Raw genomic sequence first — 17,801 nt, 5'->3', positions numbered from 1 at the left:
ACACACCATAGTATACCCATAAGTTTAACTACATAAGTAGTGTTAAGGCATCGTTTGATTTCATCTTATATTGTAGCTACCTTCACAATGAGATACCAGGTATTGCACTACTTCAAATAAACAATACTTCTCTAATAGAGGAAACTGCTGTTATTTATTCTCAGTGGGCACCACCCCCAGATGGCATCATTTCGGAGCTTGTTGGCTCACTCATCTTGGTGCCCACTGAGAATAAATAACAGTAGTTTCCTCTATTAGAGAAGCATTGTTTATTCGAAGTGGTGCAATACCTGGTATCTCATTGTTGAAGGTAGCCACAATATGAGATAAAATCAAACAATGCCTTAACACTAACTTATGGATATATTATGGTGTATTTACACCAATATTATATAGTTCTGCATGATTATAATGCAAACTTCTGAAGAATATTATAAAAAGACTTAGAAAAAAAGAAAACACTAAACCATGTAACAACTAAAGCAGATAACTGCTACAGTTAAGGTTGGACTTCAAAAAAGTATGATTCTTCTAATGTACTAAGCCTCCAAATACAGTGATATCTCGAGTCACGAACAAATCGGCCCACAAACACAATTTCCGAACAAATTTTGACTCGACCTGCGAACAATGCCTCGGCGCATAAACGCACAAACATGGCTTTGGCGCCATGTTTTCGGCTCACGAACAGCATCAGTTGTACTCAGGTTTGCACGCTGTGAACATTGTTTGTCGTTGCGTTGGTCTTGATACAATTTTTTTTTGCTTTTTGCATTAAATTAACTCTCATTATTATGGCTCCCAAGAAAGTGAAAAGTGTTAATGACAGTGGTGTAAAGAAGCCTAAGCATATTACAGTTGAAACGAAGAAGGAAATAATAACTAAACATGAGAATGGTGTTCATGTTTCTGATCTCGCCAAGCAGTACAACATGGCTAAATCTACGATCTGTACTATCTTAATATGCAAGAAGGCTTTACTTTTGCACAGTCATTTAGTGGCAAAAACACCGAATACAAATGATGCTAGCGTTGACGAATATAAAGCAAGTAGAGGCTGGTTCGAGAGGTTTCGTTGACGAACTGGAATTCATAGTGTTGTTAGGCTTGGAGAGGCAGCTAGTTCAGACAAAAAAGCAGTAGATGCCTATGTGGAGGAATTTGCAAACTTTATCAACTCTGAAGGTTACGTACCGCATCAAGTTTTTAATTGCGATGAAACGGGACTTTTTTGGGGAAAAAATGCCAAGAAGGAAAAGTCACTGCCTGGCCACAAATCAATGAAGGACAGGCTTACACTTATATTGTGCACTAATGCAAGTGGGGATTGTAAGATTAAGCCTCTTTTAGTTTACCACTCTGAAAATCCGCACACTTTTAAATGCAATAAAGTGCTAAAGGGTAAACTTCCGGTATTGTGGAGAGCGAATAGCAAGGCTTGGGTAATAAGATTACTTTTTATGGAGTGGTTGACTGAAGTTTTTCTGCCAACTGTCAAGAAATACCTTGAGGAAAATAATTTGCCCCTTAAGTGTCTGTTGGTTATGGACAACGCTCCTGCCCATCCTCCAAGTATGGAAGAAGACCTTGATGTTGAATATGACTTCATAAAAGTCAGATTTCTGCCTCCTAACACCACTCCTCTCATCCAGCCCATGGACAGCAAGTAATTTCCAACTTCAAGAAGTTATATACAAAGGCTCTTTTTTCCAGGTGTTTCCAGGTGACCAACGACACGGATTTGACCCTGCATGATTTTTGGAAGGATCACTTCCATATCCTCCACTGCATAAACCTCATTGACAAGGCATGGAACAATGTCTCTAACCACACATTTAAATCTGCCTGGAGGAGACTTTGGCCAGGTTGTGTGCCTGATAGAGACTTCGAGGAGACAGATGTAACTCTAGTAAACGAGATTGTGACCATTGGCAAGAGTTTGGGCTTGGAGGTCAACGATGAGGATGTGGTGGAGGACCACAGACAAGAACTCAACACAGAAGAACGTGTTGAGTTGCAACATGAACAGATGAAAGTTATGCAGGAGGTGCACTCAGGAGAGGAGGAGGAGGAAGTGGTGGTGCTGAGATCAAAGAAAAGATGTTTCAAGTGCTGAGATCAAAGAAACTTGTAGCAAGTGGAGTGAAGTGCAGGTTTTCATTGAGAAGCATCACCCTAACAAAACTGTGACCAGCAGAGCAGTGGACATTTTAAATGACAATGTGATGTTCCATTTTCGGAAAATTATCCAGCAAAGAAAAAGACAAATGTCTCTGGATTGTTATCTTGTGAAAACACCAGCAATTGAACCACTTCCTAGGATACAAACAAGAGAAAAAACACCAGAAATGCCCAAAGTTATTATGGAATGGGACTCTCCTTCAAAGGAGTAGTCTTCCTCCTCCTTTATCATCTACCTGTGCCAGCAACTATCAACCACAAAGGTAAAGTTATACTGTATATTTTATATTATATATTTTTGCCACACATAAATCCATAAAAAAGTCAAAAAAACAATATGTTTCTGGGGCGGGCAAACTGATTAATTGGATTTGCATTAATTTCAATGGAAAAAATTGTTTCAGTTCGTGACCTGAGGTACTACTGTATTCAAAATAAAATGCAAAAACATGAAAATATAAATTAGAAAAGATAAAGTGGTACTGGCCTTCAGCAGTCCACATGCATGGCCCTTGCCCAAGAAGACATGCTCATTGCCAACAAAAAATCAGTGTTGAACAAGGAACTCAAAAATACTACCCCTTCAAAGAGAAATCAGCACTTGAGAACTCCAAAAGTGCAAGCTTATATGGCATTAGCCAAAATAAAAAAATAAAAAAAAAACTATCCATTACTTCCAATAGTCTGTCTGGTTCTTCATAGAATTTATTCAAGCTATTCACTTCAACAATATCAGATGGAAATTTCTTCAGATGGAAGATAGATCAACCACCTGCTGACTAAAGGCAAACTTCTGTACATTCTATCCTTCGATTATGCTTCCTCAATTTGAATCATGTGTAGACTGAGCAAGAGGAAGAATCCCATCAGCATTGAGTTTGCTCAATCCATTCAAAGCCTTTAACACCTCAATCAGATCACCTTGCAGGCACCTATTCTCTAGATGCTTCAATTTGCAGAACTGAAGTGTTTCTTGATAAGAGCACCCTTTGTACCCTTTGTCAATCTCATTGCTCTTCTCTGTACCCACTTCAGCAGCTCTACATCCTTCTTAAAATGAGGACTCAAAAATGCTACCCCTTCAAAGAGAAATTAGTACTTGAGAACTCCAAAAGAGCAAGCTTGTATGGCATTAGCCAAAAAAAAAAAAAAAAAAAAACCCTATCCATTACCTTCAATAGTCTGTCTGGTTCTTCTTAGAATTTATTCAAGCTATTCACTTCAACAATATCAGATGGAAATTTCTTCAGGTGGAAGACAGAAATCAACCACCTGCTGACTAAAGGCAAACTTCTGTACATTCTATCCTGCAACTATCCTTCCTCAATTTGAATTATGCCCCCTCATGTGTAGACTGAGCAAGAGGAAGAATCCCATCAGCATTGAGTTTGCTTAATTCAAAGCCTTTAACACCTCAATCAGATCACCTTGCAGGTGCCTGTATACAGTACTCAAGATGCAGTCTGACCATTGCCCTGTACAATGGAATAATCACCTCCTTATCCCTGCTAGCAAATTCCTGTATATCATTAACAAAACCCCACGTGCTGTGGCAGCATGTCTACTAACTGCGTGATTGCCCCCAGGTCTTTTTCATTTTCTGCTACCTTCAGTATGGTACCACATGGGTGTTATGTTAATCTGGGATTACTGCTACCCATATGCAGCACTTTGCATTTATCAATGTTAAACGTCACTTGCCATTTCTCAGCCCAACTGCCTAACTAGAACTAGATTTTATTGCAGTAGCATACTGTCATTAACCACCCTGTCAACCTTTTGTATCATCTGAAAACTTAGAGATCAAGCCTGATATGCCTTCATCAATATCATTGATAAATATAGAAAATAACAATTGGGCCCAGTGCTAAACCCTGGGAAACTCCACTGATAATATTAGTCCACAAAGAGCAATGTAGATTGATAACAACTCTGTCTTCTCCCACTGAACCATCCCTTTATCCATAGCAGTAGCTTTCCCTTAAAGCCACACTGCCTCAATTTGTACAGCAATCTATTATGTACAATAGTATCAAAAGCTTTCCTGAAATCCAAGTATATGATATCTGAATTATTTTTTGTATCCAGTTCCTTTGTTACTGCATCACAGTATCCAGTCAAATTGATCAGACAAGGTCACCCCTTGATAAATGCATGCTGTGATTGAAGTATAACTGTACTCCTGTCTACGTGGTCCTTCAGTACTTCTTGAACTAGCGACTCCATTATTTTCCCGGGAATAGAAGTTAAGCTAACGGGTCTGTAATTACTCCTGTCACACTTTGATGATCCTTTGTGAATTGGGGATACATTTGCACATTTCCAGTCCATGGGGACTTCCCCAAATCCAAGGAGACTCTCATAATTATGCCTAAGGGTTTAATTACCTCCTTTGCTGCCTCACGTAATATAATTGGATAGATCCGATCCATCCCAGGTGCCTTCCTTAAGTGTAACTTCAACAATTTCACTTCCAATTTCCTCTCAGTTATTACAAAAATATTTAGCTCTCTGTTAGAGTTTGATAAACTTCTGGCATCCTTCTCCCTTCCTTAAAAAATTCCTTATGTGTGAATATAGATGCATTATACTTATTGAGCTTATCAGCAACCTGAGCAGGATCATCAACAGTTGAACCAGCAATTTTGAGTGGACCTATGTGATTCATCCCCTTCCTTCTGGTGTTTATATAAAGTAAAGAGGTCTTTGCTATTTTCTATTTTTCTTGCTATTTTTGGCAAAGGATTGCATCCTTTGACAAAGCTTTCTCATAATCTGGCTTAGCTTGTCTAACATCTTTAGTGACTTGATTGCAGTTGTTGTTGTTTTGGTTTTTATGAGCATTAGCAACTAAGGCCATATTGCTCCGGGGATATGCGATGGTCATTCCCTGACCTTTCCGCATCCTCCGTATTTGGTGGTCACGGGCTCGAACCCCGGTCTAATCAAGAAGCGTGTGCTATGCACTGCTGCTCCTGCCCACCTGGCTACGGAGGCACCACTTGATTGCAGACTAGTTTATAACTACTGTAGGCTTCTGTGCTGCCTGATAATTTATATGCATCCCATGCATTTTTCTTCTCACAGTTAGTCTCATTAGTTTATCTGACATCCATTTAGGTCTAAGTGTTGAAGACTATTTTTTAGTTTGTATAAAAAGCCTAGTAGCTTCTGTGATTAATTCCATGATTGCTTCCCATTAGGCACCTCTGTAGCCAGGTGGGAAGGAGCAGCAGTGCGTAGCACACGCCTCTTGATTAGACGGGGGTTCGAGCCCATCACCACCAAATATGGAGGATGCGGAAAGGTCAAGAGCATATTCCCGGAGCAATATGGCCTTAGTTGCTAATGCTCCTAAAAACCAAATAACAAACAAACAAGCTTCCCATTTAGAATTTGCTGATGGTAATATCATCAGTTGATCCCACTGTATAGAATTTAAAAACTGTTTGAGACCACTGTAGTCACCTTTACGAAAGCAAAACCTCTCTCTTTACTCTTGATGGTAGTTACATCTTTAAGTAAATCCCAAATAAATAAACTGTGATCATGTCACATAGCGGTTCTTTTATTTGCAGATTCTTAATGCATGAATAATCACTGCTGGTAATCAGATCGAGAGTATTTCTCCCTCTTGTTGCCTCTCTAGCTTGCTGCTGTAGAAAACAGTCATCCAATAAATCCAAAAAAGTCTAGCTAGTTTCTGAGTGACCAATCCACAAGTTCTAATCAGTATCTGGAAAGTTAAAATCCTCCATTATAAGACATTCCGATTTACTGGCCCACTGTCTTTCTCTGTACAGCTGTGTACCCATCAAAGTCATTAAGCCCATAAATTACTCCTATTCTCATTTTTGCTTTCCCAATGCTTATGTCACACCAAACTGACTCAACATTGTGCTGAGTGCACTGCATTGGATTTTATGTGCTTCTTAACTAAGAGAATAACCCCCTCCTATTCTGTCTGTCCTTTCTGTATACAAGGAGTTGGGGGAGGTGAACCGCCCTCCAGTGCTCTTTGGTAATCAACACTATGTCCTTTCTGTATTCATTATACTTCCCATATTCAAATTCTGCATTCCTTATATCTGAGTGACACTGCTTCTCTGAAATCTCAACAATGTCTGCATTTGATGTCTACCAGCACTTCAAATTCATCAAATTTATTTAATATACTCGATTAAGACCACTTCATTTTAGTTACCCTAACATAGTCCATGAGTTGATGAAAATCAACTGCCCTTTTGTGTTACCAGTGTTGCCTGGTAACACAGAAGGGCAGCATTCCTCTGTGTGGGATGGATGCTTCTTCACCTTGACTCCTGCTGACATTGGTTTACATCTGAGTGGTCACCTCCAGTATACTAGGTGCCATATTTCAGAACTTTCCCACTAGGGATTATACCTAGGGTTACTAACAGTTCCACTGTTATGAAGGTGCAAGCAGAGGATTTGGTTGTTGCAGAATGACTGGAGTTAATCAAAAGTTGGTCCAGTTGACTGAAATGTCACCTGAATATCAATTCCATCCTGGTAACCCAAAGGGGCAGTATTCCTCTGTGTGGTATGGATGCTTCTTCGCCTTGACCCCTGCTTACATTGGTTTACATCTGAATGGTCACCTCCAGTATACTATGTGCCATATTTCAGGACTTGCTCACTGGGGATTATACCCAGGGTTACTAACAGTCCCACCATCATGAAGGTGCAAGCAGATGACTTGGTTGTTGCACAGTGACCGGAGTTAACCAAAATTTGGTCCAGTTGACCAAAATGTCACCTGAATATCAGTTCTATCAGCATTTTAGACTGCCGCATAGCAAGGCCCAGCTTATCATACCTGAGAGAATGTCTACAACAGCCTCAAGGACAAAATTCTTAATTGGACTGGATCTGCACACAGTCACCTTAATGCACAACATTGGCAGAACTACACTAACACTACTTTCACTTATGCTACAGTGAAAGAAGGTTTATCTAACTTAAATTATTTATCTAATTTCCCGAATATTGATTGTTTTTGAAAATAATTTTCAAATCTATGGAAAATTCAGTATAGTCAATAAATCAATGCCTATTGACCATTCTTCTGATCATCACTATGGATGCAGACCTGATGGAGCACAAGGAGCATAGTCACAAGGACTGAAACCCTCAGATGTTGAAGTGCAGAGCAAATGGGCATAGGGGATAGTGTGAGTAGCTGTACTGTGCTCTACATAAATGCCTTTCAGAAAACAAAACATACTTTAAAGGTGGTTGTTGACTTTAGCAGAACCCCAAAGTGATGAGTCTCTGATGACAGGTGTGCTGTTTTTATTCTTTAGCTGACCATGTAATACTTTGTGGTAATTATGGGGTGCAGTCAGTGAAATTTTTCTGATGACAATTAAGTTACTGTTTTCAGTAGTCCAGGCTGTAGTTTACATTCTATTTATTTGTTTTTTGATAAATTACATATGAATATGTAATTGATTGCTAACTGAACTATATTATAACTATACTGTATGTATAAACACTTACAGTTAAGTTTGTTGTGAATCAGTTTTATAAACCTGTATGAGTTCATGATGTGTCTTTGTTTATGGATCTCATTGGTCTGTAATAATTGTGATTAATGGGAAAGATAGCCTTTACTAATTTTAATTATACATTTGTCACACAGCTGGCTTTGCATTAGCAACATCTCCTTGTATAGGAATGGGCTGGTCTGTGTTGGTGGTGAATACTCAAATTCAGAAACAGCTGATATAAGTTAGATTGAAGGAAGAATAGTCGAGATCTTGTTGATGATTGTTAGAGAAAGATGTTTAAGTGCTAGTACCACAACATGGTTAAGTGCTCCCGTTTTGTGGATGTAGGAATAGAAAGACCAATAGCCACATCCACTATGTGCTAGACATTGGCTCATATAAGCTATGGCTGTTGATGGCAGTCATGGATACCCATGCTCACTGCAAGACACAAGAAACTGGCCTTGCATGGAAACATCATTCACACCAACATTGGATCACCGACATGTAAAAATCTGTCACCTGGTCTGATGAATCCCATTTCCAACTCTGTCGTGCTGATAGAGTTGGAAATGCTGGGTGTATCTGCATTTGGAGATAGCAGTGAGGCTATGGCACCTGGATGCAATGGAGGTAGTGGTGCTATAGTTCGAGAACTTGGCTGTTTTCGTGGCATGGTCTGGGTCCTCTGAGAATTGTTAATCAGTGGCTTGATGGGAATGCCTACCTTTCTGTCATTACCAACCAAGTATGCCCCTTCATGATAACAGAGTATCCAGCTAACTCAAGTATCACTCAACAAGACAGGAACTCCTTTTGAATTTGAATTCTCCTTTCTCCCAAGGCTGCCCAACCTCATCCAATCTCAACCCAGTTGAGCAAGTTTGGGACCTAATGGAAAAGGATAGTCAATGCTACCGCCATCCATCTGACAATGTGCAAATGTTACTGGATGCCTTGTACAATGTATTTCTAGCACTACCACAGGACACCCTGCAACACATTGCAAAGTCCATGCCAAGACGTGAATGGGCTGTATTACGAGCAGAAGGCAGCCCACAAAATATTAAGTAGGTATTGATAATGCAAAGCCAACTCAGTATATATAAATATTATTATAATTTAATAATTAACAAGGGCAGGCAATGTTTTTGCTCTTATTTTCAGATTTCTGACTAGACAACACAGAAACTCTGAAATGGCCACAGAAGGTTAGAGAAGCTTCCATCCTATACGTTTATTTTTTTTGAAAATAAATTTTTATTGTTTTCTAAATTGAGGGAAGGTATCTAGACTAAAGCTTTCGATTTGCATAAATCTTAAAATTGTACTCAACACAAACTTGACAATCTTGGCTTGAGAGGGAAAATTAACCTTCTCCTTGAAGATTACCTTACTGATCAGCTATTTGCCATAAAAACAAATCAGTCTTATTCAGACACTTGTTTCTCCATGGGAGTACCTCAGGGCTCACTTCTCAGACCTATCCTATTTGTTCTTTACATCGTTGAATTTCTCTCTCTTCTTCCATCTTTCCACCTAGTAGTGTATGATGATATTTCCATTCTGATCACAGATAAATACCCTAACCAGCTTCAACTCAAAATCTCTGCCCTGCTCTCTGTAATGCATAGTTGGCTTCAAAAGAATTAGCTTACACCAAATCCAAGAAAATCCAAATATATGGTGTTTAGAACAAAAAATAAACCACTAAATATTGATTTCGAAATAACGTTTTGTTGTTGTTATTTGGTTTTTAGGAGCATTAGCAACTAAGGCCATATTGCTCTGGGGATATGCGATGGTCATTCCCCGACCTTTCCGCATCCTCTGTATTTGGTGGTCACGGGCTCGAACTCCGGTCTAATCAAGAAGCATGTGCTACGCACTGCCATTCCTGCCCACCTGGCTACAGATGCGCCTCGAAATAACGTACAAAGGAAAACAACTTGAAAGGATGAATGAAACCAAGTTTCTGGGAATCTGGCTTGGTGGTAAGCTGAGTTGGGATAAACACCTTATGAAATGATCACCTTCCGAAAGAAGACTTTGTCACTAGCGGGAATACTTGCCCAAGCCTCTTCCTGGGTGTCTCCTTCCCTTCTCAGATTAGTATTCCTTCCTTTAATTCAGCCTCACCTCACCTATGGAATCTTGTGGAGTACCTACCACCTGTCGAGAAAACCTTGCAAGCAAATTAACTCCATTCTCAATCAATGTATTTTTTCAATTATAGGCCTTCCCTGGAATGCATCAGTTAGTTCGAGATACGAGGAAGCGAGACTCCTAAGCATCTACCAACTGCTACAGAAAGTTGAGGTGGTCTTTGTTTACAATGCTTTGAAAACACCAAACTTTCCTCCCCTTTTCAGATCCTTTTTCATAACAATAGAAGAAGAAGAAATATCATACAATTTAAGAAGTGAAGTAAGCCTGAAGGTTCCACTTTTCAGAAAAGCCATAGGATAGAAGAATATAAAATACAAAGGCACTAAATCCTGGAATAATCTTCCTAAAAATATCAAAAATGCCATTTCACTAAACCGGTTCAAGAAACTACCAACTGAATACATCACCAGGGATGTCTGATTCAAATTACCTTCCACTCAATTCCTGAACTTTAAAAACATACAGGAAATGCATTAAAGTAAAAAAAAGTAAAGTGCAGCCATTATCAACCCACTGCAGGATGGAAGCCTCCTCAACAATTCATGCTGAGGGAAATGGACCATAATCTGCCACGCTGGTCCAGTGCGGGTTGGCAGATCGACCGGATTCAGCAGTCAGGGGGCTTGAACCCCGTCTCTACTCAAAGAGCGTGTGCTACTGCACTCCCGCTCCTGCCCACTCGGCTACGGGAGCCTTTCGCTTGTTGTCAAAAAAGTTGTAATACTCTATACAGACATTTCATCATTTTTTCTTTCATAATTCTAATTGTAAAAGTGTTCACAGTGTAATTATAAGTACTGTTGTAACCCACATAACACATATGGTTAGATTTCCCCTCCCCTCTTACTCCTCCAATCTGGGAGGAGGTGGTTTTTTTATGTCTCTATAATGAAATATACAAATATGTCCGATTTGTTTATGATTTATCTGTTGAACAATTTCAGAAATGTTTTTATTTATATCTTTTTTTCTAAGGGAGCACCCCCTGGCGTATGTGTTCTCCCTCCATTTTTTTCTGTTATCTCCCAACAAGTGTAATATAAAATAGGGATAAATAAATTATTATTATTATTATCATCTCTGTGCTGTGTCATTTATGTGGCACTTTTTGATGGTATGATTGTAATACTGTAATACTCTATTAATAATAAACAGATTCTAAACCCTACACAGGTTAAGTGCTTTTATGTCAAGTAATGTGATCAAGTTAACCTGTGAAACATGCTGCTTAAAATTTATATTAAAACAAAGTTTACCTGAGGGCTAACTGAACAATCATGGCAAAGTTTTTCCAGAGTCTATTTTTGCTAGCTTTTGGAATGTAACCCTCCTTTTTGTACTGGTTCTTAGTCCTGTATAACACCGTTTCGCATTACATGAGATTTTGTAGGAACCAAACTACTGTCTTATACGAAAGTTACCTGTACTGCATATGTTTAACCTATACTGTACTTGCAGTTAAATATAGCCCACTTATTTAAATCATATTTTTAATGAAGTGTACTATCAAGTGTAAACATATTATATTATATTATTATTATTATTATTAGCTATATGGTGCAAGGAAGCCTGAGGCTTGTGGTGCACCAGGCAAAAAAAAATTCCCAAGTAACCCTAAGAGAGAGAGAGAGAGAGAGAGAGAGAGAGAGAGAGAGAGAGAGAGAGAGATGTAAAAGGAATCATCAAGAAAGAGAAGAATGATGATATCCAGCTCAGGACCCTGGGTGTGCCAAGCACATACTCACCAGATGTGAGCCCCTAGGGAAGTTTGTGCTTGACAGTACACGTCGGTTTGTTCTTTCATCATATGTACTATGAAGTTATCTCTAGGTGGTAGATGACTCTTGTCAACCGGCGAAATACCACCACTTTGCTTATTGGAGGCTTGAAGTGGTGGAACCCATGTTTAGTCTCCAGAGCTAAGTTCCGGTTAACCCTTCCCCATCTCTTCCATCATGCAGTATGATTGATGTCTTTTGGGGTTATGATGGACATCAGAGCAAGATCCAATCTTCCTTTCATTTCAAGGGTACAGCTCAAAAACGGTATTCGCAGGCCGGCCGCTAGTTAGAACACTGGACCGAACCTACTGGTAACGCTTTATGAGGCTTCCGGATCAGCAAGTGTATAATCTTGCTACCTCTACCAGATAGTGACTGGTGGGAGCTTGAGTAGTGTATATGCGGGGACACATTGTTGAGGCCACGTTATGTCAAGGATCTGGGTATATTCTTACCATGTGTACGGCATATCCAAAAATTTCATTATTTCATACAGCATTCCCCCTCCCCCCCCCCACACACTTTTTCTTACTATTGAATACACCATGAATTGTCAAACTAATAGAGTAAGCTTATCTGTAAAATGAACTATACCTCCCAAACACTTCCTAGTTCATTTCACAAATATACGTGGTTACGTGGTTATACGTCACTGAGTTCTAATCTCAGTGATGTCCATTTCCACTTGCAGGCTGCCAAACCCCATGTACTTTTCTGACAGAATCTCAGTTATCGGTTGATTCAACTACTGCTCATTCAACTATTGTATCATTCTTTTTGCCTCAAAGGTGGTACTTGTGCATGTGTCCATTCTGATATTCCCTGTCAGAGACTTGGTAATTTGGAATCTCCTCTTTTCAATCTTCTCTGGATTAAAATCTCTCTACCTCATTCTGTCAAATTCATCTGTTGTCTCTACAGTTCTCCCAACTACACTAATCACTTGGAGCTCTTTGACTTCCTCTTTGCAACTTGACTTTCTCCAGTCAAACTTTCCTAATGAGGTCATTTTTCTTGGTGATTTTAATGTTCAAAACTCCAGCTGGCTTCTGTTTTCTAGTCACACAGACCCAGCCGGTCGAGATGCTGAGACTTTTGCAATTACTAATGACTTTGCAGAGATAGTTTCTGTTTTCATTTACCTACCAGAATACCGGACAATCCTAACCATACAGCCAACATGCTTGATCTTTTTCTCACAAACAACACTTCTAAGTACACGGTCAAAGTGAGTGGTTCTTTAGGCACCTCAGATCACAACTTGATGATTGTCTCTTCTCCAATGGGGCCTTTATCTCATGGTTATTCCCAACTTCGTGTTGTTCGGCATTAACAAGAATGCAAAATGGGATGTGCTGCGAGATTGCTTTTCTTCTTTTCCTTGGTCGGATTACCGTTTCAAAACTTCTGATGTCAACGTTTGCTCAGATCACGTCAGTGAAATTATCCTTGTAGGAATGGAATCCTTTATTCCACACTCTACTTTCAAATCTCATCCTTTATCTAAACCTTGGTTTTCCAATTAATTACAATATTTCCTGAAAATTGCAGTCTAGAGAAGTTCAAGTCTAATGTCAACATATATCTTCTTTCATCTTCTTAACCTCCAACCCAAGCATTGTACTAAGTACTATAGGTTCTAATACCTCTCGTGTTTGGAGTTTTCATAAAAAAAAAAAAAAAGCACACATGATGAAAGTACAAATTATCAGCAGTATTTTGTTAGGTAAAAGTGATTCCTGTTTAGAACAGTTGCTGTTTTTTATGAAGTCATTTCATGATCCCAGTGACAAAAGCACATTTTTTCATAATTTTATTGTAACTATATAATGTGCAGAGGGTTTCCAATAGGTTAGTCACATTGCAGTTTGACTCAGCTGGGGACTGGGAGGATTAGTCAGTTGTAAACATGAGCTAGAAGAGTGTCTTCTGCAAGTAATACTTCAGTTTATTTCCATTTAAATTATACAGTAATAACTGCTTTCCATACTTAACTCCATGCATTTGTGTCACTAGAGTACTGTAATTCAGTATTACAGTACTCTAGTGATTGCTCCTAAGCAAACATGTTCTTGTGCATTCTTGTATACTTAATCACAAGTGTGGCTCTTCAAATGCACCTTGCAATAAAGATATTACTATTTTAAAATCTTATTATTAAAAAGCTTTAGATATTATTGTAAGCACATATCATACATAAATCTTATGGCTATCCCAGTTTTCACGCATTTCTGTGTGTGTGAACATTTTATTTTTTCAAACATATCTATTGCCTTTTATACCATTATAAGGGTTGCAAGACCCCAAAATAATCATGCTCTAATGACAGTCCCCCTTTTGCTATTCGGCTGATCAGGTGGTGCTATGTGGTGATTCGATGTGGGGCACAGTCAACGAAATTGCACATGAATATGCCATAAGTGTGCTATATGTAGAGTTATGTTCATAAATCAGAAGTGGTTTTGCTTCCAATTTATGAACTTCATTTTACAAACTACTTTTCTGGACTGCATGCAATTTGTAAATCGTGGAATTAGTGTATTTATTTTATTTATTTTTTTAAATGGAATGTTATCAAATTATCTTGGGAATGGTGACTTCCTGTTTCACATTTGTCCAACTTTCACATTTCCAAGTGTGACCAGCACTCCAAGGGTATAAAGAATAAATTAGAATAAGTAATATAGGTAATAAAGTTTAAAAAAAATAATAAGTTAATCACATAGAGAAATTGAAAAAAAAACTATGTAGTTGACCTGAAAATGCATTCTTCATTTATCTTTGTGTGTGAATTTTGATACTTATTTTGACAATTAGATTTATCTTCCAAAACTAGTAATTTCTCTGTTTCAAGGATGCCAGTTTCAAATGTTGCACAGTATTATTTCATATCTGTGATCTGGATAAATTAAAATCTAACATTTCAAGGAATGTTCAGATTTAATTTATGTAGTCTAATTTTAAAAAAAAATTAAATCTGGAATAAGTAATTTAAAGTAACTAGCTTGTTTCATCAAAGTGCCATTTTGTAGTGAGCAATATTTTTCATTATGATTTGAGTTATTTGTGCACAATTTACAAGTAGAAAATGCAGTTTTGTACAGGTGTAAGTTATTGACATATATACTATAGTTACAACTACGATGCTTTTACCACATTAGTTCTACAGTTTTCTAAAAAATAGTACCATTAGCGTGTTTTAAGCATTTTCTGAATGAATATATTTGTAAAAAACATAGCGTATTTCCCCATGTATAAGACGCACCTTAATTTTGGGGCCCGAAATTTGAAAAAAAAATGTATTACATAAGGTTATTGAACTCTAGTTTTATTCATCATAAAATTCATATAACTCCTCATCACTGTCAAAACTCCCATCTATTAGCTTGTCCTCATCTGTGTCTGATGATGAATCACTGTCTTCATATATTGCCTCGTCCTCAGTTCCATCTATGGCATTTGAAATGCCACACTTCTTAAATGACTTGACAATGATCTCAATCTTGATGTTATCCCAGGATCTTTTCACCCAGGTACAAACTTCTCGTATAGTTGCTTTCTTCACTCTTCCATTGGTTCCATTCGTCTCTCATGGCAGCTTTGAAGGGTTTGTTAATGCTGACATCAAGTGGTTGGAGCTGGGTTGTTGTTGTTTTTTTGGTTTTTAGGAGCATTAGCAACTAAGGCCATATTGCTCTGGGGATATGCGGTGGTCATTCCCTGACCTTTCCGCATCCTCCATATTTGGTGGGCACGGGCTCGAACCCCGGTGTAATCAAGAAGTGTGTGCTATGCACTACTGCTCCTGCCCACCTGGCTACGGAGGCGCCCTTGGAGCTGGGATGTCAAGCCTCCAGGTATGACGGCAAGTTTTGTTTTTTGCTCTGCAGCAATCTTCTTTGTGTTTTTTGTTATGTGTGCCCTGAACTGATCAAGCACCAATAGGGCAGGTTTGCATAAAAGCCCACTTGGTCTCCTGCTCCAAACTTTCTCAAACCAGATCTTTATCCTATCCTGATCCATCCAACCCTTGTCATGAACATGGACAATCACTCCTCGAGGAATGTCTTCTTTTGGCATTGTTTTGCATTTGAAAATCAGCATAGGAGGCAGCTTGGTTCCGTCAGCACAACAAGCTAGAACAGCTGTATAATGGCTCTTTTCATGTCCACTTGTCTTCACAGTTACAGTTTTCACCCCCTTCTTATCAACAGTTCTGTTACTTGGGACATCAAATTGAAGGGGGACTTCATCCATATTTGCAATCTGTCCCAACTCAAACTGATGTCTTCCGACATTGAATGACAAAATGGTGAAATTCAAGGACCTTCTGCTCATAGCTTTCAGGCATCTTTTGGGCAAGTCTGGTGCGTGTACCCATGCTTAGTCCATTCCGTTTCATGAACCTGAAGTACCAATTGTGACCTCCTTTGAAATCAGTAACTTCTTTTTCATCAGCAATTCTTCTTCTTGCCTCATGCTGAACCATCTTTGTGGACACAGGAATTCCAATTGCCCTTTGCTCTTCAATCCATATCTTGAATTCCCTCTCTAAATCAGTCCATTTTGCTGACTTGCCTCTCATGGCCTTCTTCTGCCGTGGCGTTTTCAGTAGGGTTTCTTCTTCCCGTAGCCAGTCTCGGATTGTTTTCTCAGTTGGAGGAGGACCAAACTTAGGTTCAGCAGCATGATTTCCATTCACTTTTGCAAACTGGATCACTTTTAACTTGAATTCAGCACTGTACGAAAATCTTTTCTTAGCCATTTCTGGGAAGAATGTGGCAAAACTTAACCTGATATACCGGTAACAAGTCCGAAACAATGAGCACAAAGACAAACGTGAAAAAGTGGGAAATGCAAGTAAAAAAATCTACAACCACTGTATAAGACACACCCAGTTTTTAGACCCCAAATTTTTCGAAAAAGGGTGCGTCTTATACATGGGGAAATACGGTATATGACAGCATAAAACATATGTGAATAGCTGTTATGTAACATATCAATGTCACTCAGTTGTGATAACTATAACAGGAGTAAAAACTTATTTTCAGGGATTTTGGTATTTTGTTGGAGAAAGTTTAGAAGCTATGGAAAGCAATTATCATCCTAGAAGATTAAGCCCAGAAATGGTAGAACAGTTGTGCCTACAAGCACTCCTTAGTCATTCAGCTATCCGTAGTCATCGAACAATAATGGTTGAAAAAGGAGTCCTTCAGTTATTGCACAAAGTTCATAAGAAGAATAGAAATAATATGGAGCTTCAGACACTTATAGCACAAATAATTGGAAATATTGCCATTGAAGAAGCTCTTCACAAGTATTTATATATGTCAGGTATACTTATTATATATATATTTTTTTAAATTAATCAAGATAAAAAGGAAGAAATATCCTTTTTTTTTTTTTTTTTTTTTTCTTTTTTTTTAACACTTTCAAGTAGTGAAATTTTGAATATCACATTGCTGTAGGTTTTTTTCAGCTGTTTCAATATAATGAAATAGGGTTATTAAAATAGTCAACAAGTGAATAAAAACATTGGGTAGGGCTTGCTGTACAAACGTTTGGAATTTTATGCAGATGTTGAATGGAAGGAGTTTATTCCAATCAACTCTAACCTGAAAAGACTGTGCAAGGCTGTTCTACCCTGCAAGCTTGCCTTGCATTCATTGGCAGAAGAGATCACTTTTGTAGAGATGGGATTGAATACAAGTGATGCAAGAATATTTAAGAATTATTATGGTAAAAGCAATCCTAAACAGGCCAAGAGAGCTGGTAATTATGGGCATGTTATCCCGACTCATGCAGGATATCTTCTGTTCATGTTTCTTTATTCTGGCTTGAATAAAGCAATTTGCTGTGTTCTCTAAATGTTGTGCCAGTGTTTGAAAATCTTAGCATAAATCTTCAGTCCAACATAGTTCAAATTAGTTATGTATTGAGGTCATTACTCCTAGATATGTTGCAAATTTATTTTATCAACAGTTTTTATACCTTCCACTTCTGTTTTGGAAATTGATTACCATAGCAGACTAAACCAGAAGGGTGACTTGAAGCTTGAGAAGCTTTGACTTATTCATAGGTATTTGTACTGCCAAGTCCATGGAGAATATAAAACAAAAGGAGAAGGTTCTGTTCTTTTGTGCCCTGAGGAAATACT

General features: G+C 38.4%; 1 protein-coding gene across 1 annotated transcript in view; it reads left to right on the top strand.

Moving 5' to 3' along the window:
• Window positions 1-17,801, top strand: part of LOC150078317 (protein SERAC1-like) — a 295,680-nt gene that overhangs the window by 119,335 nt on the left and 158,544 nt on the right. Inside the window, exon 6 of the mRNA XM_090384527.1 lies at window positions 16,696-16,978. Coding sequence (XP_090240653.1) covers window positions 16,696-16,978 — 283 coding nt within the window. The remainder of the gene's footprint in view (window positions 1-16,695; window positions 16,979-17,801) is intronic.

Source organism: Mastigoproctus giganteus, chromosome 11 (assembly GCF_048544385.1).
Source record: "Mastigoproctus giganteus isolate SK-2022 chromosome 11, ASM4854438v1, whole genome shotgun sequence".
Lineage (NCBI taxonomy): Eukaryota > Metazoa > Arthropoda > Arachnida > Uropygi > Thelyphonidae > Mastigoproctus > Mastigoproctus giganteus.
Note: the sequence above shows the minus strand (reverse complement) of the source record. Positions and strands in the feature narration are given on the sequence as shown.